General features: G+C 52.8%; 1 protein-coding gene across 6 annotated transcripts in view; it reads left to right on the top strand.

The window, feature by feature from the left end:
* The window catches only part of CNGB1 (cyclic nucleotide gated channel subunit beta 1), a 76,896-nt gene that overhangs the window by 26,071 nt on the left and 24,366 nt on the right, over window positions 1-26,459 (top strand). For all 6 annotated transcript variants that reach the window (XM_045046018.1, XM_045046019.1, XM_045046021.1 and 3 more), the window contains 12 exons: window positions 987-1,149; window positions 2,071-2,154; window positions 7,927-8,014; window positions 8,709-8,745; window positions 14,680-14,839; window positions 17,803-17,910; window positions 20,264-20,421; window positions 21,472-21,630; window positions 22,603-22,811; window positions 23,778-23,828; window positions 24,091-24,177; window positions 26,107-26,171. In XM_045046018.1, coding sequence (XP_044901953.1) covers window positions 987-1,149; window positions 2,071-2,154; window positions 7,927-8,014; window positions 8,709-8,745; window positions 14,680-14,839; window positions 17,803-17,910; window positions 20,264-20,421; window positions 21,472-21,630; window positions 22,603-22,811; window positions 23,778-23,828; window positions 24,091-24,177; window positions 26,107-26,171 — 1,369 coding nt within the window. The remainder of the gene's footprint in view (window positions 1-986; window positions 1,150-2,070; window positions 2,155-7,926; window positions 8,015-8,708; window positions 8,746-14,679; window positions 14,840-17,802; window positions 17,911-20,263; window positions 20,422-21,471; window positions 21,631-22,602; window positions 22,812-23,777; window positions 23,829-24,090; window positions 24,178-26,106; window positions 26,172-26,459) is intronic.

Raw genomic sequence — 26,459 nt, 5'->3', positions numbered from 1 at the left:
AAAGGTTGGTTTGAGGACTAATTGAGTTAATTCATGTATATCATTAAGCACAGGGCTAGGAACATATAAGTGCTCGATAAATGAAGCTGCCATTATATTATTATTATTTTTTCTACACCATGAGCAATGCTTTCCAAAGTCACAGGATAAGACTTCAGACCAACTCCCATTTAAAGTCACTATTCATAATTTCATGCTTGGTTTAAGGATCACCAAGATCCTGGAGCTTTTTGGGAACACCTGATATCTAGACAATCTCCTCTCTTCTCCCCTTCCTCTTGACTACGGGGAACTTAGGTTCCTGATGGGAGTCCCCTGCACCCACTTCCGCCGAGCTCACAGCCCCACACTGTTTGCACTGTCAGGGACCTGAGTACGTGGAGAAATGGTGAAAATGACAGATCCTATCTGAAGGTGGGACCATCTCTGCCAGAAGGTCAATCCCTGCAGAAGCTGGAGCCTCTAGGCCCAGGAGGGAAGGACTGCTAGAAATGGGTGCTGAGGTTATGAGCATTTGGTATGCTGTCACCAGTGGGCGGCATCTAGAGAACATGCAGGAGGCAAGCTCTCTCTGTGTTCCTCTGGACATGTCGGGTCACCTTGCACCTGGATGTGCCAAGGCAGACCCCAAGCTTGGATCTTCCATATCTCCTATGATGCTGTGGTTAGAAGCATTATTTCTGCTTCTGCACAAACCTCCAAGAACGGGGGCCCTAAGGAGACACAAAAGCGAACTGTAATTGAAGCTCTATCTCAAAAGGAAAAAAAGGGGGAAAATGACCAGAAGGAAACAGGGTGAATGATCATGGGCTTCAGCCTGTCACTTTAGCACTGATCTGGCTGCTAATGGTCCTGTGGATAATCGTGCTGTTTCTGCTGCTTGGCTGAGAGGTGGCCCATGGCTGGTGATGGCCAAGGCCCCCTGTGTCGTCCCTGGGACTCAGAAGCCCAAGCCCACTCTCCCCTGTGCCCTGTGTCCCCTGCAGTCTGCATCCTCCCTGGAGGCCAAGAGGAGCCCGATCTCGTCCTAGAAGAGGTTGACCCTCACTGGGAGGAGGACGAGTATCAGGACCGGGGCACCAGTCCGCAGGGCTCAGAGGCAGCTCCAGCTTATGAAGAGGAGAATGAGGCCATGGAGGAGATGCCCAGGTGGGAACCAGAGAAGGCCCTGGAACAAATGATCGTTTGGAAAGATAACAGGCACATGGTACAGAATCCCAAAGGTATCAAAGGACATAGAACAGGAGCCAAACCTGCCTCTACTCCTTCCTCCTCCTCCCTCCCCCAGACATCCAGTCCTCTCCCTGTGAATAGACACAGTAGCTGCCAGTTTCTTCTGTGCTGGTCCAGGGAGCATCTGAGCATTTACAGGCATGATTCCTTTTTTTTTTTTTTTCCCCACACAAGATAGCATATCACACGCACCTACATATCTGCAACTTGCTCTATTCATTCAACAATATACCTTGAGGTGTTTCCACCTTCAGTGCATAGAGATCATCCACAGATTGTTTTTTAACAACCGCATAGTATTCTATTGTGTGGATGTGCCAGGATTTATATACATTTGTGATTGCGAAATTTTGTTATTGTAAACAATTTTGCAACAAACACTCTTGCACATGCACGTGAATAGGCCTGCAGGATAAATTTGCAGAAGGGGGGTTGCAGGGTCATTGGGCATGGGAATGGGTACCTATGGTAGTGATTACCCACCTGCCCTCCGTAGGGACATAATGATCTTTGTTCCCTCTAGCGATCTTGGTGATAACCCCTCAAGCTGTCAGGTCCTCAGGCCCATGACATACATCGTAAAGGTGGGGAAACTGAGGCCCAGAGAGGCTCAGAGGCTGACCCAGGGTTGCCACTAGGATGGTGGAGGCTGGGCCAGGCCCCTCATGCCGTGGAGAGGCCTTGCTGCTAGAGGGAGCCTGAGGTTGCTCAAGTGGGGTTCCCCAGGTCAAGTCTTGGTTGAGATTTTCGGGTCTGGTTTCAGGGGTCATGGGACCTGAGGTGGACTGGGGGTGGGGCTGCAAGTGGGCTCACCTCCTGCTTCTGACCTCAACTCAGGGAGCTGCCCCAGATTCAAGAGGAGAGAGAAGATGAGGAGGAAGATGGAGAGGAGGAGGAAGAAGAGGAGGAGGAGGATCCTAAGTAAGGCACTTGTGTGTTCTCAGCCTCCCCACAAGGGATGGCCCAGGGAGGGGTTACAGTGTGGGACGGGGGGGATTTCAGGGTGGGGGAGCTCCTTCCTTTGTTCTGTGCTGTGTGCTGCTGCGTACTGACCAGGGAGGCTGGGGAAGCTGGGAGTCCCCCCCAGCACTCATAATGACCCGAGACTCATATTGCCCACCCCTTAACACCCTCCCAGACGCTTATACACACACACAAACACCAGAACACAGCCTCCTCGGGGTGGGGGTAGGGGTTGTTGTGCTCACTCCCATGTCCCTAGATCCTACAACAGTGCCTGCTACAGCAGGCGCCAAATAAATGTCGGCTGAACGCGTGGATGGATGAGTGAATGGGCCCATGCGGGAGGCTCACAGCCCCTATAATTAACCAAACCAAGGCATAGGGCTGTGTCCCCCTCCACACCGTCCATGACGGTCCCATGGGTGCCTTTGAAGGCTGTTCTGGATTCTGCTCTTCTGCCCATTAATGGTTGATTCTCCACCCACATCCATAAAGATTTCAACAGGAACACACAGAGAAGTCAGTTAAAAGAAAGCAGATCAGAAACCACTAACAGTTATAATCATCAAACTACATCTTAATTATTGAAACCACTGACAATCATTCTGTGACACGATAGAGGTGCTAATTAGCACAGTGGCAATCATATCATAATATATAAATTCATCAAACTGACATGCTGTATGCCTAAAGTTCACACAATGTTATATGTCAAACGTATTTCAATAATTAAAGACTGAGAGGAAGGTGTTCAGCAGTGCGGGACAGATGGGGAGGGGGGTGCGTGGGGAGATGAACAGCAAGCAGGCAGTTGGGCCTGAGCGTGGAGTCGGGGGTGAGAGGTTGGAGATGGAACGTCGGGAGTCTGGTCATGTGGACGGAACCGGAAACCGCGGGGCTGGAGGAGATGCTGGGGGAGCCAGTGTGGACAGAGGAGAGGCCCAAAGGCCAGAGCAGAGCCAGGGAGATTCGAGGAAACAGAAGCGCCTGGGGAGGAAGTGCCCGTGAGGAGGAGGGGGTACCAATGAAGAGAGTGGGGGACAAGAAGAGTGTCCTGGGGGTTTCGAACAGGGGGGAGTGGTTTGCTGCCTCAAAAGCAGCCCGCATGTGGGGGGGACAGTGACACTGCAGCTGGTGGACACGGTGGGAGATGATGCTTCAGAGGCTGGGGGCCAGATTGTGAAGACCTGGGACTTGCTTTCTCAGGAGCAATGGGGAGCCATTGAAGGTTGCTGAGCGGGGAAATCCAGACGTGATCTGGCAGCTGCACTGTGGGGAGACTGAGGCAGGGAGAGCCGTGAGGAGGCTGTCATCATGGGGCAGGCCAGACTGATTGCATCTGTGCCTTGCATTATTCCCTGTCCCTGTCGCTCCGCTCTCTGTGGTGCCCCCTGGCCCACACCCTCTTCGCTGACTTGTCCCTCTGGCCCTGGCCTGAGGCACGGGCTCTGCTTCTCCTGGCAGAGTGACCTGGGCAAGTGCACACTGCACAGAGCTTCTGCCTCCGCGACTGTGGAACGGGGATACTGACACCTCTGCGAAGCGGTCACGGGCCAGCTGTGTATGGGGCATATTAGGACCCTGGTCGCAGTGAGCGCGCCATCAAAGGTCATTGATGTTCTCTTCCCTGCGGAGGGTTACTTTCAGTCCCAGTCGGGAAATAGTTATACCACGAGACAACACAGGACTTCAGGGCTGGAGGCCTGCTCTGTGTCATCTGCTTTTAGTCCACCTATCCCTTGTTCACATGGAATTTTTTCATCCTTGGCAGGAGACCACATGGCTACTTGTTTGCCTCCAGTGATGGGGAGCTCATGACCTCTTGAAGGCTGTCCATTCCATCCATATACACCTCTGATTATGAGATGATTTCTTCCACCAAAAATAAACGTGCCTCCCTATGGTTTCTGTAATGTGGTCCACATTCTGCCCTCTGGGCCCCCCCAGAGCCAGGCTGCTCTCACTGACCTGCGATAGCCCGTCTCCTGGGTGAAGACTTAGGTGCTGCCTAGCTTTGTTAGTGCTGGTTTGTTAGTGCTCATGGTGGCGAGTTGTCCCCCGACTAAACCTGTGTGCCCAACACGGAGGCCTGAAAACCCCTTTATATGCCACTGCTCCTGAACTGAAATACCCCCCGAACACCAGTGATTTAGTGTGCTCGCACACATGCACTAACTACATGCATGTTCTCAGTGCACGGTACATGCAGGTACATGCACACGTATCTGCACATACACACCTACACGGACACAGACACACGGGCTGGGCTGGGCACAAACTTATATGTGCGGGTATGCACACAGTCATACCCATGCACAGCCTGCATACGTGCACAAGCACATTCAGCACACTTGTTCACGTGTCCACATGCACAGGCACATTGGTACGTGCTTGCACATAGGCACGCTGTGCCCTGTGTGCACGCTCATGCACACAAACACACGTGTACAGTTACCCTCAAGTGCCGCACACACATACATATTCATACAAATGTTTACCCAGAGTTTCAAACTCAGGGGACTTTTGGGCTCCGGGGCCCTAGGCAGGGACGCGGGCACTGGGTGAGAGAGCTGAGTGATCCCAGGGCCAGGACCAGAGGGTGTCAGGCGTGGGCAAGTGGACTGAGCTGTCACTGACTGGGGAAGGATGCTCTTGGCCAGCTTTGCAGAGGCACAGGGGTTACTGATGACGTGCGCGCGGGCCCTGGTAACAGGCAGATGGTCGCCTAGCGACCTGGTCTCTGCCGGCAACAGCTCGGCTTTTCCTAGCAACCACAGCCTTTTGGTCCCCACCTGCCCTCCCTGGGGGCATTTCTGCAGAGTTCCCCACCGCCTGCACACTCCCTCAATCTGATTAGAAGCAGGAAGGATCAGTAGCTCATCTGCTACCCGAGCCACACTGGCTCCAGAGCTGTCCTGGCAGGCTCGGGGGCTGGACCGGGGCTCTCCAAATTGTCTACCTGTGGGCACCCGACATGGGGCTTGGGATGAATACCATCGCCCCCAGCTGAACTCCTGCGTCATGGGCATTCTTATCGGCCAAGACAGCGAGACCCAAGTAGGTGGCTGCTTTGTCCTAAGGGCTCCCCTTCTTTCTTTCAGGGTGGGGGTGCCTGGTGAGGACCTTAGCTTAGGGGCACAGCCTGCCGGGGGACTTGGGGGAGGAGGAGCAGGATGGGCAACTCTTAGCTACTCCCTGCACTTTTAACTTGGATAGCTGGGTGGGGAGGTTCTCCGGGATGCCCACCTCAGCGAGTCTGTGTGATCCTCCACTTGAAAATCTCTGGGATTTAGGAAGTTTCTAGAAGTTGATGGCCTGCTGCTTCTGGGATGGGCAAGAGGGGGCCTTGGGCACATCGCCAACCGGGAACAACATGGCTTTGGGTACATAGCTCCCAAACAACCTCTGGTGGTCCTGACAGGGCCACAGTAGGGCTCATTAGGTATCTTGATAGCTGGAGATGTTTGTACAAGATGCTCCCTAATCCACGTGGGTGATTCATAACCCTGCAGGACGCTCCCTTCTCTAGTGTTAGTAGCAGTCATGGCAAGAACAATCATGACAGCAGCTGCCATTTGAGTAACACTTGTTTGCTATGCCAGAGTCTGGGCACCTATTATTAATCCCATTTCACAGATGGGAGAACTGGGGCTCGGAGACAGTACCCTGTATGTCCGGGGGTGCACTGCCGGCAAGGGCAGAGTTGGTACCGAAGCAAACACTTGGTGGCCCAAACCAAGTGCTCGTTGGTGTTGATAGATGGAGGACCAGGAACAACACCAGATATGGGAAGTCTTTTCTGACTTTCCTGAGACTCTCACTGGCCCTCCTGACCTCGCTCAAATCTGTCAGGCCGTGCAGCCTGGGCAATTCCTCCCTATTTGACAGATAAGCAAACAGAGGCAGCCCGAGGGCTTCCCAGTGATGTGTTCAAGGCCATACAGGGATTTCCTGGCCTGATTCTGGAATGAGCAAGACCTCACTGGACTGTGGAAGTTCATCTCCCGGGCCTCCGTGTTCCGAGAACTGGGAAGGGCGTAGTTCCCACCATACTTTTAGGGGCCTTCAAGCACATTTTAATTTTTTTAAAAATCAGACACCAAAATGAACTTTTCAATGGAAGAGAATGTTTGAACATATGAATCTTCATATAAATGCAGTCACAGAATATAATTTTTATTTTACTTTTAAGGAGGAAGGAGCCCACAAAACCTTAAAGTGCCCAGGCCCCGTGAAAGTCATCATGTGCCTTGCTTTTGTGACTCAAATCTCTTTAAGAAAATCTGTTTCTTCCTGGGCAGAGTGGGTAGTATGATCCTGACAGTTGAGGCCCCTTTTGATGGAAAGAGCTATGTAATGAAGGGAAATGAAGTGAGTTGGGTTCAGATCTCAGGACCCTGGACTTATTCCTCCGTGTCACACGGAGCAGAGGCAGGCAACCAAGTATTACAGACATGGCCTTGAGGGTCAGAGACACTTGGGTTTTATCCAGGCTTGCCTTGTGCCAGCTGTGTGACCGTGGACAGGCCATCTGCCCTCTCTGTGCCTTTGATTGCTAAGCTAGGACCAGTCACAGCCCCGGCCTCTCAGGGTTGTTTGGGTGAGGATATGGGGAGCGACAGCCCATGGGGGCTGCTGTGACAATGTGATTGCTGACTGATTCCTGCTGCGGTCTCCAAACCGACTGGGGCTGCAGTTCTGTCCCCACCTCCTCACCCACTTCAGGAGGGCTGAGGCTTGACCCTCTGGGGAGAAGGTAGTGAATCCAGGTTTTCTGGATGCCAGAGAGAACACCCTCTGTGAGCCCTCGCTGACAGAGGTTGGGTAGGCTGGGCCTCTAGGAACCAGGATCCAATTCTAACTACAAAAGTCACATCGGCTCCTGGTTCTGAGTCACCATTTTAACCCAGAGGCTGCACACAGGCATCTAAGGGTCCAGTTTCGCTTGTAGACAAGCTCTTTTATCTATATATTGCTATGAATATATTACTTTGGATTAATTATCAGCACTTGAAGATTGGAGATTCTACCTTTAAAACATGTAGTTCAGGCTCCTCTTGAAAATCAGATTTTTCTAAGCCAAGTGGGGTTGCTGACTCGGATGAGCACAGATTCTCTAACCACAGCCCTCTCTGCACCCCTGGCCCCTGTCACCCATGTACACCTGGAGCCTGGGCCAGGGACCCCTGAAACCTTCAGCAGCGGTAGTGTGGCTCTGATCTCATGGCATGGAAAGAACCAGGGCCCGCATTCGAGGTTTGTGTGGTGTAAGACAATCCGCAGTGTGATTTTGGCCGGGTCACATTACCTCTCTGGGCCTCACTTTTCTCGTACTCCCTGCCCTGCCCGCGTCACCAAAGTTTCCTGGAGACTCACAGAGGGCAAATGCCTTTGTGCCCTTTGGTCACACCCACCCAGAGGACAGTTCCTCAAACCATCCACCCCGCTTTTCCTTGTACGTGCTATTCCCCCTTCCTGGACCCCCTTCCCTATTCCTCATGGTCAACTCATCATCCCTGAGGTCCAGCTCAGAGGCTACCTCCTCCAGGCAGGCCTCCTTCCCAGGCAGAACTGTGGTCAGCCTGTCCCGTGTGGGGAGCCTCATGAGGGTGAGGACCTATTCTTGGACGTCTTTTTGTACCAGCTCCCAACACAGGGCCTGGCTCTCAGCAGGGCTCAGGAAATGTCTAACACTCCTAACGCTAGCCCTTTCCTCCCCCTCGGTCGCAGTGTCCTGCTGGATAGCTGTCTGGTGGCACAGGCTGGCGAGCACCCGAGCGGAGTAGGCAGGACCCAACCCCAGGAGGCCGCCCACCAGGTATGGAGCCACACCAGGCTGGGTACCCAACTACCTCTGAAGCCTGGGTGGGCATCAGCAGAAGGGGCTGGGGCTTTGTCTACTTTGTTTACAGGCGGAGTTTCAGCTGGCGAGGTGCCTGCTGGACCGGGGAGCAGGGTGGTGGGTACGGAAGGCCTTGCTTATGCCGGAGGTCAGTGGTATCAGGAAGGGCCTGGGGTGACAGGCCCGTGGGTGGGGAGCAGCTGGACCTGGACGCCGAAGTCCTCACATGGTTGTGTGACCCTGGACAAGTCACCTCCCCACTCTGGGACTCAATGGCCACCTTTGTAAAATGGGGTTAACATCCCCTCCCCGGGGTGTCGCACACAGTTGTATACTGTGGAGTGCAGCACCCAGGTGGGGAGTGCTGTTGGTGGCTGCTTTAGTTGTTTGGGCCCCACCTGCACAGGGCTGCGTGAGAAGGCCCCCTGTTATAAGTCACCGATCCAGGTGTTGGGGCCCAGGGCTCCTGTATGCCCTACTCTCCACACAGTAGAGGGCACCTCCCGGGATGCCCCAGAAGGTGGGGTGGCAGGGCCTGATGGGTCAGGCCGGGCAAGGAGGGGAATCGGGGCCCATGAAGACTCTTGAATACAGATCTCCCAACAGGGTCTGGGAGGGCCGGGAGGAAGATTGATGGTCACAGCTTCTGTTTCCACTTCCCTGTTTGCAGGAGCCACAGGAGGAGGCCGTGGCTGCCAGCCCAGAAGGTAGGTGTGTGGTGGGGGTGGGGCGCACAGAATGTTGAGGATACTTTCAGGCTGGGGACGGCCTGGCCAAGGGCGCCCATCCCTTCTCCCTCCATCCCTACACCTGCCTCACCTCAGGCCACATTAGCAGAATTTGATGATGTACTCCAAAGGCCCAAGGGCGTTGCCGGAGGCTCCCAGGACTCCAGGAGGCCTGTGGAAACCCCGCTCCTAGTCAAGCCCTTCTGCCACCCCTCGCTGGGAATGCAGCTCTCTGAACTGCCATCTAAAGAGGGTTTGGCAGCAACGGAACATGTCTGAGTGGGAATCGGGACCCAGGCTTGCTAAGGGCCCATCCTAGACTCCGTGTGTCTTGATGAGCTTTTCTTTCCGGCTAAGATTCCCAGGCTGTACCCAGCACTTTGCTATTATTTACCATCCCCACTCCCAAGCCCGAGAACTCCAGGGAGGGTGGGGCAGAGTGTAGAGGACCCGAGGATAGCCAGGCTGGGGAGCCCAGGGCAGACAGACATGGAGCCCTGGCCTCATAAGGCTCCGTGTTTCTCAAGCCAGCCTGTGAGGTAGACAGACCATTTTACAGATGAGAAAACTGAGGCTCCAGGTGCTCAGGACGTGGCTGAGGGACCATTCAGACCTGCGTCTCACTCTTGGCTCCTCCCTCTTCCTTGCTGTGTGACCCGGAGCCAGGTGTGTGACCTCTCTTAATTGTGGCTCCAAATCAAGAAAGACAGGGCAATAATAGTACCCACCTCACAGGGCATGTGGGCAGAGTAAGGCGGACAGTGTGTCGAAGGTCCCCAACACCATGGCTGGCACTGAAGCAGGTGGCCATAACAGGGACCATGATGCTTGTGTCCCAGGCAGCCAGTGACTGACACGGGACTGGACGCAGGTGTCCCAAACTTGCTCCCCACCTGGTCTTTGAAAAACTTCTTCTATTAACTTCAACACATTATTCGTAGGAAACCTACTAAGTCTGCAGCCCACGTGGATGAATAAGACCAGGGTCACCCGGGTGCAGACTCAGGTTCTGTGGGGCTTGTTCCGCCCCCTCCCCCCAGTCATCTGGAAGCAGGTGGCCTGGGAACCACACTCTGAGAAACACCGAGGCATGGCCATCTGTCTGTCGCTACTCATAAGTGTGGAGCTGGAACCGGCAGCTTTGGAGTCACGAGGGAGCTGGTTAGAAATACAGAATCCCAGGCTTCACCCCAGACCTGCTGAACCAGAATCTGTGTTATAACAAGATCCCTGGTGGTTTGTTCGCACATCAGTGTTTGAGAGGCAATAGCCTTGAGCCCTGGTTCTCAAACGTGTCTGCACATCAAAATCATTTGGAGAGATTTTAACAATCAGACATTTCCAAATGTCCTCAAGTGATTCCAATGTGAGGCCCAGGAGACGTTCCTGATTCATTGAGCTCCAGAGTTTCTTTGGGATGGGAAATCCTACTGGGCCAAGGATGTTTGGCCAGTCCAGGAGGCCTGGATTCTTTGATTTTAACTTTTTCTGTCTGAGGTGGGAAATGCTACTGGTGGTCGGTTAACAGAGAGAGATAAGAAGTTTGGGGGGGGGGGCTCGGCACTGTCCCTTAGAAGTGTCACGTAGACCAGCCACATGACTTGATGACGTTTTCGACATTGGGTCCAGGGACACGAATGATGTTCTAGGCTTTCGGTGTAGCTGCTACCAGTGCGGGCGGGCACCAGGCTGGTGTGAGTTGGCGCTGGAGGGTAGGAGCCTACCTACGTGCCTTCTCTGACCCTGTGTTCGTTGTTGCAGTGCGCGGGGTCCCACATCTGCCTAAGCCCCTCTGGCCCCAGCACCATGGCTAAACCAAGGCAGGATGTGGAGCTGAATCTCCTGGTCCAGGACCAGCCACCTGGTCAGATGGCCCCAGGGCTTGCTCCCCCTACCCTGGCGGAGCACCTCCCCAATGTGCCCAGCTACCGCCCCTCAATCACCCGCATCCCTGTCCTCATCACCCGGAGGACGGCCTTGTCCAACTCCAGCTTCGCCAAGGAGACCAGGAGATCCATCCGTCGCCTAGGTAGCGTGATCTCGTGCAGCCGGCATGCTTGTGCCCGTGATGTGTGCTTCCGCATGGCTTGGGCTGTTTCCTGCATGGGTGCCACGATCAAGGTGTGGGACTACCAGTTGCATTCATGGAAAACCACCCTCTTTTCCTGTTGATCATTGCCTTCATCTTGCTTTGTGGTGACTGAAGGGGTATTTAGTCCCCTTATCTCTGTGCCTAAAATCCCACAACTAGCAATTCATTTCTTTGGGTTAAACTTTGCATTCTGTAGATCATCATATTTTTTTTTTTTACAGGTAGTCAATCACAGCCTAGTTTAAACAAGTTACTAAGACCTCTAGGCCAGGAGACCTGAGTGGAGGAAGAGAATAAATTGAGGGGGATGGGGCATAAAAGGAATGTGGGGGCCCATTTCAGACAGAATTCTAGTGAGCTTGAGGATTTTTTGGAGGTGGACTTTCTGAGGGTTGTTGATATCTGCCTAGAAAATTCCATTTCAGGAAAGGAGAGGCCCCCAGGTGTCTGCAGGCAGACCGGGAGGAGAGGCATCCTTAGGGGCCAGCAAAGAAGGAGGGCCTGTCTGGATGTGTTTAATTGTGATGAGGTTCCTGCAATGGCCTTTGGGCTGGGCTCCCGTGGCTTGCTTCCTGATGACAGAGTACTCAGGGACGTCCTGGTGCCTCTGGACCAACCCCTGTCACTTTCTGCCTTAACTCAAGCCAGACCTGCCCACTTTCCCTTTTCATTTGTTTATTTTTGGATGATACTGTGCAAGGGCACCTAGGAGGTCAGTAGACAGGTAGAACTGGACATTTCATGAGACTAGATCCACCACTGTCCCTCTCTCTTCCTGGCTTGTGATGGACAGAGAGTGGAGGTGAGGTGGCACGCAGACCATCCCCACCGCCAGGGATGACACCCCCCAGGAAAGACCGACATCTACTCACTCCAAACCATCCCCCATCTTTCCCCCACCCCCGACGGATCCCTTCTCGATGTTTGCTATATTCTGTGCCAATTCTACTTTTATTGGCTTGCTAATTTTCTTGCAGTGGATTCATTTTTTAAAAATTTAATTAAGTCTATTTAATCAGGAACCTTTACATTACTATTCCAACGGGAAACCAGCACTGCTTGCCATCAATAGAAGGTGTAAATAGAAATAACCACGAGTGACCTGAAAACAGAGTCGTGTTGATAGTTGTAGTCGATAGATCTGTGGGCTGAGGGCTCACAGCTGAGGCCCACTCTCTTTGCCGCAGACGGGAGTTAGGATGTGTCAGAGAGGGGTTAAGGCCATGGGAGCCCCAATCTGAGACTTCCTCTCTGTGCATTCAGGATCTCGAGAGAATTGAAATGGGAGGGATGTCTTCATTCTCCATTTCCTCTGCCTCGCCTGTGCCATCCCAAGTCATCTTGTGTCCTCCCTGGTCCCTGGGAGCCCCAAACTTGGGGAAATAGTCCCCCCTGACACGTTGGAACAGTGGACTGATCCAGCTGTGGTGAGACCTGCGATGATTTTAGATGCTGCAGACAAGACATGGCAGGGTGTAGCAAGAACATTATTCCCATCTCAATGATGCTGCTTGGCACGGGGTGGAGTTTTGTTTAAACAGAGGCCTGTATGTGTGTGCTGGTCACCGACCTCAGGAGGAAGTAAGAGTCTAAGAGCTAGAGCCAGGCTGCCTGGGTCCAAATCCTGGCTCGGCAGCGGGTTTCTTAACCTCTCTGTGCTTTGGTGTATCCACAAAGTGGGGATGGTGATAACAAGGGCCTCCCAGAATGGCCAGGAAGGAGAAAAGAATTAATGTATATAAAGCAGTGGGGCACCTGGGTGGCTCAGTGGGTTAAGCATCCGACTCTTGATTTTGGCTCAGGTCATGATTTCACGGTTCGTGGGTTTGAGCCCTGCATCAGGCCCTGTGCTGACAGTGTGGAGCCTGCTTGGGATTCTCTCTCTCCCCACCTCTGTCTGTTCCTCCCCTACTTGTGCTCGCTTTCTCTCTCTCTCTCTTTCTCAAAATAAATAAATAAACTTACATATATATATATGTATATAGAGAGATATATAAACACTAAGAGTTTACTAGAACAAATGCCTGGCAGGCACATAGTAAGAGCTTCATAGTAAATATTACTCTTCTCTACACCAATTTAATCATACCATATTATTCTTTCTATTTTTAAATAATATTATTCTATAAAAATGAAACACTAAGGTTAGGGGTTTCCCCTCCTTTCCCGGGGCCCACTGAGGGTGCAGAGTCCTTCTCAGGGTGAGGCAGGGGTAGGGGAGCATCTGCCCCCTCCCACGCTCCCCGAGACAGCGTTGCGGATGCCCAGGCCAGGGCACTTTCTGCGGCCCAGGTGCCGTGCTGGAGGCAATCTGGGGCCCTCGTCATCCCTGACAGACTGCCCTGGTCCTGGCTGCCCCCCATACCCTGCCCCATGCCCAGCTCACCTCTAGAGGTCTGCGGGGAAGCAGGGCGAGGCCTCTCCTCATGCTGTCTCCTGCTTTCCATAGCCTGGAGTATCTCTTGTTAGTCTGGCAAAACTTCTTCCTTGAGTTTTTAAAAACTTCTTCATTCTGGCTCATCCTCTTCCTCTGAGGGCTTCATTTAAGGCTTTAGTGGAACAAGTGCCAACTGTCTTGCTTAGGTCCCCTCCGCCAAATTTGGGGCACCTGGGTGGCTCAGTTGGTTGAGCATCTGACTTTGGCTCATGATCTCATTGTTCGTGAGTTTGAGCCCTGCATCGGGCTCGCTGCTGTCAGCACAAACCTGCTTTGTATCCTCGGTCCCCCTCTCTCTCTGCCCCTCCCCTGCTCATGCGTGCACTCTTTCTCTCTCTCAAAAATGAATAAACATTAAAAAAGAAAGAATAGGTTCTGTCTGCCAAATTCCACAAGTGCTGGCTTTTCCCATGGTGGCCATTTAAAAAGAAAGTCATCCAAGCGTTTCGACATGCAACCTCTCTCCACTTTGGGTGGTATGCACCTGCCTTGCTGGTGCCCAGGCTTGTGGGGCTGCTATTGAGTGGTCCGACCCAGGGGTGGTGGGGAAAGGGCACACCATCTCAGCCCCTCAGCATCCTCTGGGCTTCACCTCAGGTAGACCTGTCCTCACAGTCTCCGGGTGGGTGATGAAGCCTGAGGTAGGGCCACACCCAGACTGGACAGGGAGGACCGGTTCTGGGGATGTGAGACATGGCACGAGGCCTCTCAGAGGTCAGGAGAGGGGTTGGGGTGCTGAATTTCAGGGGCTCCTGGCCTGTACAGAAACAAGGAAATACCAAAACGGATTTCCAAACAGGGGTAGCATACACTATAAGGACAAACTGTTATCCTTGATTGTAAGGAATTTCCAAACATCTCCATTTGAGGCCCTTCAAGAGTGTGAGGCCATGTGCCTTTATCACCCCTACCTTGGGATGGGGAAACTGAAGCCCGGAGAGGGGAAGCAGCTGAGGCTGTGCCAGGCCAGGCCCTGGGACTTGGGCTCTCCTGGCCTCCCCATGCCCTCTCTGGGTGCCGCCACCCGACTCCCCGCCCCCCAACCTCCCCACCAAACCCCAGGTCCTCGATGCTTTCTAAGCAGTCTGAGCTTTGGAGAGCTGGACTCCAGGCAGCGCTCAAGAGCTTCTGTGGCTTCTATGGTGTCCTGGCTTCTTTTGCAGCTGCTGGGCTGGTGTTTGGGGTGGCCAAGGCCCTCAGAGTCCCCTGGGCTCTGCATTCTTGGACCCCCTGCATGGAGCTCTCCTGTGGGCCCTGTTGGGAGGTGAGGCTGCCAGAGGCCCCTCCAAACGTGCTTTCTGTGCCTTTATTCAAGAACACAGCAAGGCCCTTGGGACCTGGCTCTCTCTCTCTCTCTGACTGTCTTCTCCTTCTTCTCTCCAAGTGCCTGCTACAGAAGAGCACCCGGAAGTGCAGGTGGAAGATGCCGATGCTGACGACCACCCCGTCATCTTGGAGAACCCTCCCTCACCCGAGCTGCCGCCACCTTCTCCTGCCAAATCGGACACCCTTACGGTCCCGGGATCTGCCGCAGGGACCCAAAGGTCACCTTTTATGCTTCGCTTGGGCTTTTCACTGCACTGTGCCATCTGTCCATTTGGCAGATGGGGAGACTGAGGCCAGAGTAGGAAAGCAGCGGGCACAAAGTCACTCAGCGAGTTGGTGTCAGAACTAGGACTATGGCCCCACTTCTGGGTCCTAATCCCTGGCTTCGGACTCTATAAAGAGTTCTCCGAGGAACTCCTCTCCCAAGTACCCTCAACTGTAAGTTAGAGGGGGTAATTAATGTAACAAGGCTAATTTCCACCCCCTCATTTTAGTATCAAAATAATGGAATGGAGATACCAAAACACGCTAGAAAAACAAGCATCCATAGTACGACTGCACTAGAAGGTGATTTCATTTTGCTTCCTTCCCTTCCATATCTTGTTTGTGGGCCCGTGCTTTTGCGTGGTTTCATCTGAAGGGGTGATTTGGATCACATCTCATTTGAGACCACGTCTCATTTCGTAACCCCTTTTCCATAGTGTTAGGCTGTCTCCCTAGCACTCACTTATGGTTACTATGTGACATTCCTCCTGCTCCTTGTGCCAGAACGGACTTAACAAATACCTCTTGTTAGGCACTGCCCATATGGGGCTCTGAACATCTATGTGGGCTGCTTCTCTGTGTCCTGGGGCTCCTTTCTCAAAAGTGGGAATCCTGGTCAAGGTTGCACACGTCTTTATGCTTCTTGATAGAAATTTGTTGCATGATTAGAGTTGGTTTTGAACAACCTGAGCCAGGTAACTGAGAGAGGTCTTGCATTCAGCTGTAGGCAAACTGTGAAGTGCAGTACAGTGCTTTGTGAACAACTGCATTTAAGCTACAGGGGGGCTGCCCGTGCTTCTCCTGCAGTGGTTGGATTGGGAGACAGTTCCTTTTTCTTGGTTAATCTTGCTCTCACCCATGGGTCCTTGAGTAAATTTCTCAGCTAAGGTAAAAAACCTGCCATAAGAAAGATGGCTAGATGTGACCAATTGAGGGCTCTCTGATTTTAATGTAAAGAAAAGAGTCACGATCTCATAACGCCTTGGAACACAGCTCACCATCCCATCAATCCTCATGTTTCATTCATTGAGCCACGTGCAGAACACAGATAGCAGAAGAAATAGAAGCAACATTGTTGCAGACATCTGGTCTACCTCCCTCTGTTCCCTTTATACAGGCTGGATTGGGGGTTGGATACCTGGGAACAGAGAGGGGACTAGGCTCACTTGGGGATAGAATCTAAGCCCCCTGCCTTCTGTTTATGAGCTGGGCCTGTGAGGCTCCTCTTGTCCCTAACATTCACTCACTCACTGACTGACTCACTCACTCACTCATTCATTCACAAACATTTACTGAACATCTTTATGTGTCAGACTCTGTTCTGGGTTTTGGGGATGCATCAAGGAGAAGCCTGACAGGGGCCTGCTATCATGGAGCTGACATTCTGCTGGGGCTGAGATAGACAATTAACAGGGAATTGAATAAACAAACAAGATCCAGAGAGCACTAAATTGAATATGACTGCGAGAAACCAGGGGAGTCTCTGCCTGAGTTGGCCCCGAGAGGGGAGAATTCTGATACCTGACTTGAGAGGCCAGTGGGGCTGCCTCTGGTCAAGGGTGGAATGAGCATTGTGCAACCAACAGGCACCAAAAAGCCATGGAAACCACAGACCCTGCCGGAGGGGCGCACAGGCAAGGCCCTGCCTCACAGCTTAGTCTTGGTTTGGGGTGAGTCCCAGCTCACCACTTACCGATGTGAGGCTTAAGGCAAGCCATGTAACATTCCTAGTTCTCCATGTTCCTACTATAAGGTGGGGATAAGCGTACCACCTGTCTACTAGATTGCTGGAAGAATTCAATAAGCTGACTCGTGCCAGGTGCTGTGCACAAGGCAGGACTGGGGGAGCCTGAGATCCACACTCTAGGGTCTTGTGCAGCATGTGCTCTCCTGGGCACAGGAGAACTGAATTTGGGTCCCACCTGTGCAAATTCTGGCCTTTGTCTTAACGGGTGTGAATTTTAATTAGAGTGTGAAAGAGGTGAATCCATGAGTGTTGTCATCCTCAGTGAGCTGGCAGAAGGTAATGGGATAGTTTCAGAGCCTTCTGAAATAAAGGCAAGTACTGCACACCCCTCCGTATCCCTCTAGAAGCCTCTGGAATCTGAGTTGCAGTGGTTGAGGATGGGAAGAATGACAGGTAGATTCAAACCCAGACACCATCAGCCGGGACTCCAGTGGCTCCAAATGCAGTGCCCTGTGGCAGACTTGGACTGAATGACAGGGGGCCCCGGGACGATTTAGTCTTCCTTCCTCAGACAGGGAGGCTGGAGCCTGGGGCTCGCTCCAGGTCACTCCATGGGCTGGACACCAGACTCCATGGACCATGGATGTTTACTGTTCTGGCTGGTGGCCCAGCTGTGAAGGGAGGGAGGTGGGGCTTCCAGGAGAGTTAAGGCCTTCTCTGGCAGCTAAAAGGGTGGTGTGAGAGAGAACGCCGGGGATGTGCTGGGGACACTGTGACTGTTGACTGGAATGGGAGGGCAGAAGAACATTTAAGCTGAGGCCCCACTGAGTGCTAAGTATCTCATTGAGTTGGGTAGATCTAGTCCCATTTTACAGAGGGGGAAACTGAGGTGGTTCAGAGAGTTTAAGTAACTTGCTGAGGTCACACACTGGTAGAAGGCAGGACTGGGAGGCAAGCTCGGGTTTGCCTGATACCAAGTCAGTGTTGTTACTTTTACACTAGGCCATTGAACAGATGTGGGGACTGAGGTCCAGAGAGTGGCTGCTCCCCTCTCTTCTCCCTTTTTGTCTTCCTGCAGGCAAGTGGGGACACTTTGGCAGCACCAACCACCTCCTCCCCATTCCATTCCCAGGGTTGAGCTCTGGGTGATCTGCAGGGGTCAAAGTCGGTCACTTCCCCCTGTGACCCCTGCCCTTGCCGAAGGCCCCTTCCATTTCCGTGTCCTTGCAGGAAGGGGCCGCCCTCCCAGGATGATGAGGCTGAAGAGCTCAAGGCACTGTCGCCAGCTGAGTCTCCCATGGTCGCCTGGTCAGACCCATCCAGCCCGCAGGGCACTGAGTGAGTCCAGGGTTTCAGAGAGTTGGAAGTCTGGGTGGGGATGAGCAAGCAAGAGGAAGTGAGTGGTGGGAGGGAGAGTATGGACATTTTTAAAACCCTCCACGATAGCTTTGCCAGTGGCTTCCGAGCAGTAAGACAGGGCTGGGTCTCCTGTCCTGGCTGCTCCTGGCTGGCCTAAGACTTCGGGAAAATCTGCAGAATGCACTCGGACTCTGGTCCCAGCTGTGTTCACAGCCAGCAGTACCCAGAGAGGCAGGTGTCTCTGCACAGACACCTCATTGTAAAAGAGAGGTTGGCTGCTGGCAGGAAACCCCTGAGAGGGTTAGCGGGTACAGCAAGGACCACAGGGACCTCCAGGAGTCTGAACACAAGGAGCTTGTTAAAAATACAGATTCCCAGGGGCGCCTGGTTGGCGCAGTCGGTTAAGCATCCGACTTCAGCCAGGTCACGATCTCGCAGTCCATGAGTTCGAGCCCCGCATCAGGCTCTGGGCTGATGGCTTGGAGCCTGGAGCCTGTTTCCGATTCTGTGTCTCCCTCTCTCTCTGCCCCTCCCCCGTTCATGCTCTGTCTCTCTCTGTCCCAAAAATAAATAAAAAACATTGAAAAAAAAATAAAAAAAAAAAATACAGATTCCCAGACCCTGGCCAGACCTGCTGGATCAGAACCTCAGACAGTGTGCCCTGGGGGATTCACATCTTCACAAGCCTCCAGGTGATTTGGATGTACTGACCTGTGGGACAATGTTTAGAGGCCATGGTAAGGGCATTGGGACCTGGGTCTCTGACATCTAACTATTTCAAGGACTGGGACAATGGGAGATGTTTTCCTGAAGAATCTGAGTTGTCTAGTTGATGATGAGTACCCTGGCCCCAGGCTCTGGCCTGGAATCTCCAGCCTGTCCCACCACAGCTCCTGGAAAGGCCACAGGAGACACTGGGCTTCTCTTCCAGCCTTTTTTTTTCCACCCACAATTTTATGGAGTTGGTTTCACAGAGTTGTGGAAAGTTCAGAAAAGTTAAAGATGCAGGAAAAAAAACCTCAAACCTCATCCAGAGTTCAGTGGTCCATTTTAGTATGGAGTCACATCTTACGTAGTAGGGTAGGGGTAGGGTTAGAGTTTAGTATCAGAAAACAAGGCAGAAACCAGGTATAATAATAAAAATTACTCTTGAGGTCTCTTAAGAAGTTCAATGTGGAGATCCATGTATTAGCTAGGTAGGCTAAGCTGCTGTAACAAATAGACCCCACAGATTCAGTGGCATAAGTAACAAGATGTCTCAGAAATCATAATCATGTCACTAGACACATGTTTCAGGTCAGTGGACCTGAAACCCCCATGCAGTCATTTAGGGACCCTGCCGATAGCAGTTTTGCCACCTTCATGTGGCTTCCAAGACCCTGCTGGTCACCCCTAGAAGGGGGGAACACCAGACAAGAGGTCCAGGAGACCCATGTAGTATGTGCATCACATCCCCCCCGATGGGAGCTCGCCTGGCCACACGTGGGAAATGCAGTCCCTGGCCAGGTGTCTACGTTCCAGCGACTACTCTCTGTGGGAGAGAGCAGATGTTGGCAAGCAACCAGTGTTTCCACCATACCTGCATGCTGTCTATTGTCAGGACCCTCACACTGCCTGTCTCCAGCCTGCTTCCTCCAGGGAGCACAAGGGGAGTAGCTGGCTTGAGTTCCGGGGCCTCAGTGTATGAAAACAAATAGAGGTGAAAACACTCGTATTACACTCAACTCAGCAAGATGGTCACAGTGAGGCTACAGCCGATTCACAGCCTGTCTCAACTCAGCCAGGGTGCTTGCCTCACCCGATCACCCGAGGGGGGCGTCAGGCAGACTCGCTCACGTTCATTCCCTCTCTGCCTGTCTCTCTGTCTCTCTTGCTGCAAGTGCATACAGTTTAAATTCCTGTAAATTAAAAGGATATCTAATGTATCTGCACCATTTTTTCCGCCAATATTTCCTACGCCCTGTCCCCTCTTTGATCTGTCCCAGACACGAATCTCATGTGAGCCCCAAACTGGTTAACAGCCCTGACCTGAGTTCCAAGAGTTTCCCCCTCAATCACAAGTGGAATCAAACTTTTCTCAGAACTGCTCATCTGAGGCAGACCCTGCGTGGTACGTTCTCTAGAAGCTGGGCACTTGGGGGGTAGCCCCAGACTGAATTTCCTCCCCGGAGCCATTAAAGTGGATTCGATGTTTCTGATGTCATAGGGAAGCTGGGGGGCAGTCTTTACCTCCTCCAGGCCAGGTGGGATACAGATGCTGTTCAGTTCTCGCCCAGAGGCACAGAGGTCCCGTCCCATTCAGCCCACTCAGCTTTGGGTGGTGTTTCCACAGTGGCCAGGACCGCGCAACCTCCACGGCCAGCCAGAACAGCGCCATCATCAACGACCGGCTCCAGGAGCTGGTGAAGCTTTTCAAGGAGCGGACAGAGAAGGTGAAGGAGAAGCTCATCGACCCCGATGTCACGTCTGACGAGGAGAGCCCCAAGCCCTGTGAGTCCAGAGCTGGGATGGCTCACTCAGCCAGAAACAGGCCCCTCTTGTAAACTCATGGTGAGGGTGGCCCCAGGGAATGGTTGGGCTGCTCAAGAGAAGCCCAGATCCCCACTGTCTGGAATTTTGAGTCCTTATATACAGGTTTAGCTATGTACCCAGGGGAGGGAGTAAGGTCACAGTTCTGTCCGATGATCCAGTTGTACTTGGCTCCCTTCCCACAGGGCAAGTACCTTCACTGCCCCTTTCCCATTGGTAGGCAGGTGGTTCAGCCTGGGATGCATCTCATGGCCTTATACTCAGATAGTGTCCACAACCCACTCTGGAACCAGTCTTCTTTTTCAGAGGCCCCAGCTGCAGTATTCTCTTGGGGCTACCTGGAAGTTTCCTGTTTTCAAGATTTCAGGAGGAGTGAGAACTCTCTTGCCAGGGAGGTTTTCCAGGTCTTCCAAAAGGAGGACTGTGCCTCAGAACTCAGGGTGCCAATGATGGACCTCACAGGGCCTGACTCCAGTCCAAATGCTAGAAAGGCACATTGCACTTAACAAAAGTCAATCCCTGGGTCACCAATGACATTACCTTCGATGCACAGGGAGACTTGGCCTCATTCAGTGTCTGGTTTCAGAAATGTAGGAGCTGAGGTTCCTGTTCTGAAAAACCCAGAACAAGATTTCTCTAGTCTCTGGCTCCGGGTGGCAGGAGGCTGGGGGTATTAAATGCCCCCAACCCTCCAGAGGGACCCAAGGGGGTCTAAACACAGATGCCTAGACACCTGATGGAAACATCCAGGCTGCCCAGAAACACCTCATTCTGGGCAGCTCCTGGGAGGCAGTTCCAGACTGGTAGCTGGTAAGAGAGTCTGGGCGGGTGCCCAGGGTGCCCTGATCAGGAGCTGTGCAGTTTGTTGCACGCGGACCTGACAGCAGGCTGTGGGGTGGGGACAGGGTCCCCTCGGCTCCAGTCCCGGAGTCTGCGGTGGGGAGCTTTCTCTCTGCATCCTCTGCCTGAGCCTCAGGGCTGGGGTAGATGGTCACTGGTGTCATTGCACAGCTCCAGCCAAGAAAGCCCCAGAGTCGGCCCCGGCAGTAAAACCCACCGAAGCGGGACAGGCGGAGGAAGAGGAACACTATTGTGACATGCTCTGCTGCAAGTTCAAGCGCCGCCCCTGGAGGACATACAAGTTTCCCCAGAGCATTGACCCGCTGACCAGTGAGTCTTGGGTGTGCCCGGGAACTGCCACCACGTACTGTGTGAGGGCAGGAGAACAGGAGGGAGGAGGGGGGGAAGAACAAGGGCAAGGGCACGCCAGAAACAAACAAAAAGCCCCTGAAATAGGAACCTACGATCACACCCACCTTACAGACAAGGAGACTGAGGCACAACTAATTAGTGGCAGACCCAGGAGCCCTGACTCTTAGCCGAGTCTACTCTCTACTTTGCTCTTGCTGGCTCCTTCTTGGAGCTGCTGCTCTAAGCAGAGAAGGGCGGAAGTTCCTCTGGCATCTAAAGTGACTTCCCCTCACTTCCCTTTCAGCCCATGTGCTATTCCTCAGGAATGACAACCCTTCCTGTGGCGCAGCACTTTACAGTTTACAAAGAGTCTCCCGGCCTTTCTTAGCTGAGTTCCCTGGAGAGGCAGGCAGGTGCCTGAGACAGACCTTCCCAAGGTCACACAAGAAGTCCTGTGGGCGCAGGACTCCATCCCTGGTGTCCACTGGGCCTCTAAAGTGACCTGGTGACCTATGGTATCCATCCATCCATCCATCCATCCATCCACCTGTTCATGTGTCCATGTGTCCATCTTCTATGCATTATTTACTATGGTGTATTTACAAGCAGCAAATACATTTTTGGAAATTTTTCAACAAGAATGAGAGCAATAGTATATTCTAGTTAGCTGCCTGTTATGAAATAATGCTCCTATAGTCCCCCTTCCCCCTCACTGAGTACTCTGATTTATTAGGGCCTAGCAGTGATTTATGTTTAAATCAAAATAGTTTTACACACACACACACACACACACACACACACACACACACACACACCAGTTACAGAAGCACCACATCTAGTACTTGCGGGAATAGACAAGTGGAAAGGGAGAAGTCCCACCCTGAACCTACTGTGAGGAGCCCTTCTCCAACTGACATTCTAGCACGTTCCTGCCCCCTCACTCCCCTGCAGACCTGATGTACATCCTGTGGCTGTTCTTCGTGGTGCTGGCGTGGAATTGGAACTGCTGGCTGATTCCCGTGCGCTGGGCCTTCCCCTACCAGACGCCAAGCAACATCCACCTCTGGTTGGCGATGGATTATCTGTGTGACCTCATCTACTTCCTGGACATCACCGTGTTCCAGCTGCGCCTGCAGTTTGTCAGAGGGGGAGACATCATTGTGAGTCCCGGGCAGGTGGAGGGGGCGGCCGGGGCCTCAGGAGAAGGCCTGCCCCCTGCTGCTGTGGTAGACGAGATAGATGAACAAGATCTCAGAAACGTCCACCCATGCTTGTTCAAATCACATGCTTCAAATACTGCTCATGGGTGAAGTGGTTACTGGACCACCCCATAGAATTAAAGATGGAGAAGCGGACCAGAAAATGACCTTCAGGTGGACCTGGTTCAGATCCCAGCTCTACCACAACCAGCTGAAGCACCCCTCTGAGCCTCAGTTTCCTCATCTGTAAAATGGGGGTAGTAACTGTTCCCACCCCACAGCGTTGCTGTGAGGGTGGATTGAGATGATGTACGCAGATTGCTCAGAGCCCAGAACTGCTGGCAAATGGCATTTCCTGGGGGTCCCGCAAAGAGCATGCCATTTGAACCGGCTTGAGACCCTGTGCACTGGCACAGGCCCCATTACTGGGGAGGAAACTGAGTCCCGATTCTGACTTGGCAAAGGCAGGGGGCCCAGTCCCTGTATCCCTGTGCAGGTCACTTTCCAAAACGCCACACTGGTGGTGCCTGCTCCTCTGTGTGCAGGCAGGTTAGGGTTGTGTCTCTTAAACGATTTAGAGGAAAAAGAATTCCATGGGCAGTCTTTTTCCAGGCCTGATCCAAGCAGTTGCCAGTTTCTCGGTAAACAGGGTTGCAAATGGTCCAGTTAGGACCAACATGCTAAGACAATAAGCCTGATACTGACTTTCCAGCTAGGAAGTGGGAGTCTAGCTGGGTGACCTTGGACAACTCCCTCCTTCTGGGAGCCTCCACCTCCCTACCTGCAGACGCCGAGGCTTTCACGGGAGCTCCGAGCGGCTTCTCTGAGAGGAAAGCTGGAGGCTCTGCAGGCATTTCCAAGCTGCTCCCACGGGGCCAGAGATTAAGGTCTCGGGCCATTTCATGGTCAACATTCCATTTTTTTCAGACGGACAAGAAGGAGATGCGCAATAACTACCTGAAATCTCGTCGCTTTAAGGTACGTGCCAGGAGTGCAGATCCCAGTGGGTCTTGGAAGGTGGTTTCTGGGGGCCCTGGATGCTTTGGGGCTTGTGTGACGCGATTCCCACCAGGATCGCTCAGGGCAGGCAAATGGGCTTGGTGGCGGAGTGCTCTCCGTCCCTTCCTGGGGCAGTCTGACCTCACCTTCCCACTGAAGGTAGAGACCCTGTCACTCACCTAGCCCCAAACCCTGGGGCTGCCTGTTTTATACACCCTGTGCTGTTCCACTGGGATTGCAGATGGACGTGCTCTGCCTCCTGCCCTTGGACTTTCTCTACTTGAAGTTCGGTGTGAATTCCCTCCTGCGCTTACCCCGCTGTTTGAAGGTAGGCTTCCCATCCAAGGCCTTCAGCCCCTCCGTGCTCTGCGCCGGCACTGACATCTTAATGTCTGCCTTGAGCGGCACCAGGGAGGGGGCTGGGGATCGGGGGAGGAAACCAGGGTGGTCCGAGGGGAGATGAGAATTTCCTTACAATGGTTAGAGCTTCTTAGTTGTGCTGTGTGTTAGGTATTGTCCTGGAACTTTAGAAGCACTTACGCCTCAACCCCATGAGGTGAGTGTTGTTAGTACCAGTATTTCACCAGAGAGGTTACATAACTTGCTGTAGGTCACACAGGTAGGAAGGAATGGCGTCCGGGTTCGAACCCAGGCAGCCTATCTCCACCGTCTGTGCTTTCAGTAATTACAGAAACACAACAGAGGAACTTCCGCTTTATGAGGGCCTGCATCTGAAAGATGGGAGCACTGAAGCTTGAAAAGCTTGAGTGACTTGCCCAAGGGCACAGGAGCCAGGAAGTGCCCAGGGTGGGTTTGGATCTGCAGCCCTATACCTGTTTCCTTGGTTGTTGCTCAGGGTCATTACAGCCGTCCCTCCCGCCACTGGGGCAAAGCGCCCTGTGTCCCAGTGAAGGTGACACAAGGTAAAGTAGAGACCTGGTCGCTGTCCTTTAATGTGACCGGGATAGACAGCCAGAGCCCTTGGGATCCCCAAATGGGTTTTCCTGGCAGACCCATTAAATTCAGCTCTCTCCTCACGTGATACTATGGCCTCTTCCCCAAAACAGTAATGAGGGAATTTACAGAAGAGGCAAACACAATGACCTCAATAACTTGGAACAGGGCAGAGGAAAATAGGAAGCGTGCAAGTCCTCTGATGAAAAGAAAGCACATCTTGCTGGGATCGAGCACGGATGCCGCTACTGAGCTTCCCGGCTGCCAAGAGGCAGGAGGAAAGTGGAAGTGGCACCAGTCCTCGCTGACACATGCCAGCCCCCTGGGGCTTCAGAGGCAGGTTGCTTTAGAGCTCGACACCAGAGCAAGGAAGGCTGGATCCACAAGCCAAGTTTTCCTCCACATGTGGCAGCGGGATCCATCCCTGGGTTCGCACGGTGGTTGTGAGCGTGCGTCACTCGGCTGCCTGATGTTTACCACGACTCCGGACAAAACTCTGAGCCTAAAGGGAGAGAGATCCAAGCCCACAGCCCCCTGCATCCAGTGCAGACTCCGGAGGGACACTGGAATGACCACCCGGAGGATGACCGGCACATCCCTCAGGGAATTTCCCTCACTGCCATTTTCCAATGTCAAACAACATGTGTGCAGTGTAGCGTAAGGGAGGGAGCTTGCGGCTTTGAGTATGATCTGGGTTCAAATCCTGACTGTCACCCAGCAGCTGTGTGCTTTGGCCCGGTGGCTCAACTTCTCTAAGTACCAACTTCCTCTCTGTAAAAGGAGAATGACAACATATACCAATAAGTAAAAAAGGTGATGCATATAAAGTGCAGTCGTCGAAGGTGCTCAGTAAAAAAGAGCAGTTACTATTACACTTTTATTGTTATAAACAAGTCTTTTAAGGATCTAAGTCAGGGGAGTTAGAGATGCTGTTTCTTTACAAAATGTCTTCCTTTATAGGTAAATGTTGAAAACAGGGTCCTTAACCCGAGATGCGTGTATCCCTAAAAATTTCATGGCAGGCTTCAGAAGTCTGGGAGTCCCCTGACCCCATGCAGACTGTGAGAGCATGACTGGGTGTGATTTCTAGGGGAAGAGAGGCTATTGTTTCCAGCAAACTGGTACATGGAGTTCTTCGCCCCCACCCCTCTCAAAGGGCTGAGGACCCCTGGTTTTGAATGCACACTCTCTGCCCTCCTCCGGGGGGCGCTGCAGAGACAGCCCTCTGTTCTGGGGAACAGACCAGGAGAGTAGAGGGCCACCCCCACACACGGGCTGTCCTGATGTTTTGCCTTCTTCCCAGTACATGGCCTTCTTCGAGTTTAACAGCCGCCTGGAATCCATCCTCAGCAAAGCCTACATTTACAGGTGAGATGCCCTACACACACACACACACACACACACACACACACACACACACACACGACACAGGCCATTTGCAGCAACTATAGAACTAGGCATTCTCTACCCACATTTCTTCTCCTTTCAAGCCCCCCTAGCCGTGCAGGCCCCAGCACTACCGGAAGCCAGGCCTTTTCCTGGCCCTTCTCTGAAGGGATGTTTGTTTGTTTTTTTTTTTAGAGAACCAGGAATGTCCCGTTTCCCCCAATTGTGAGGAGGGCACACGTAGGTTCAGATGCATGGCTCACCCGTGTT

Source organism: Felis catus, chromosome E2 (genome assembly GCF_018350175.1).
Source record: "Felis catus isolate Fca126 chromosome E2, F.catus_Fca126_mat1.0, whole genome shotgun sequence".
NCBI classification, from domain to species: domain Eukaryota; kingdom Metazoa; phylum Chordata; class Mammalia; order Carnivora; family Felidae; genus Felis; species Felis catus.
The sequence above is the reverse complement of the archived record's forward strand: the minus strand, read 5'-3'. Positions and strand labels throughout refer to the sequence as shown.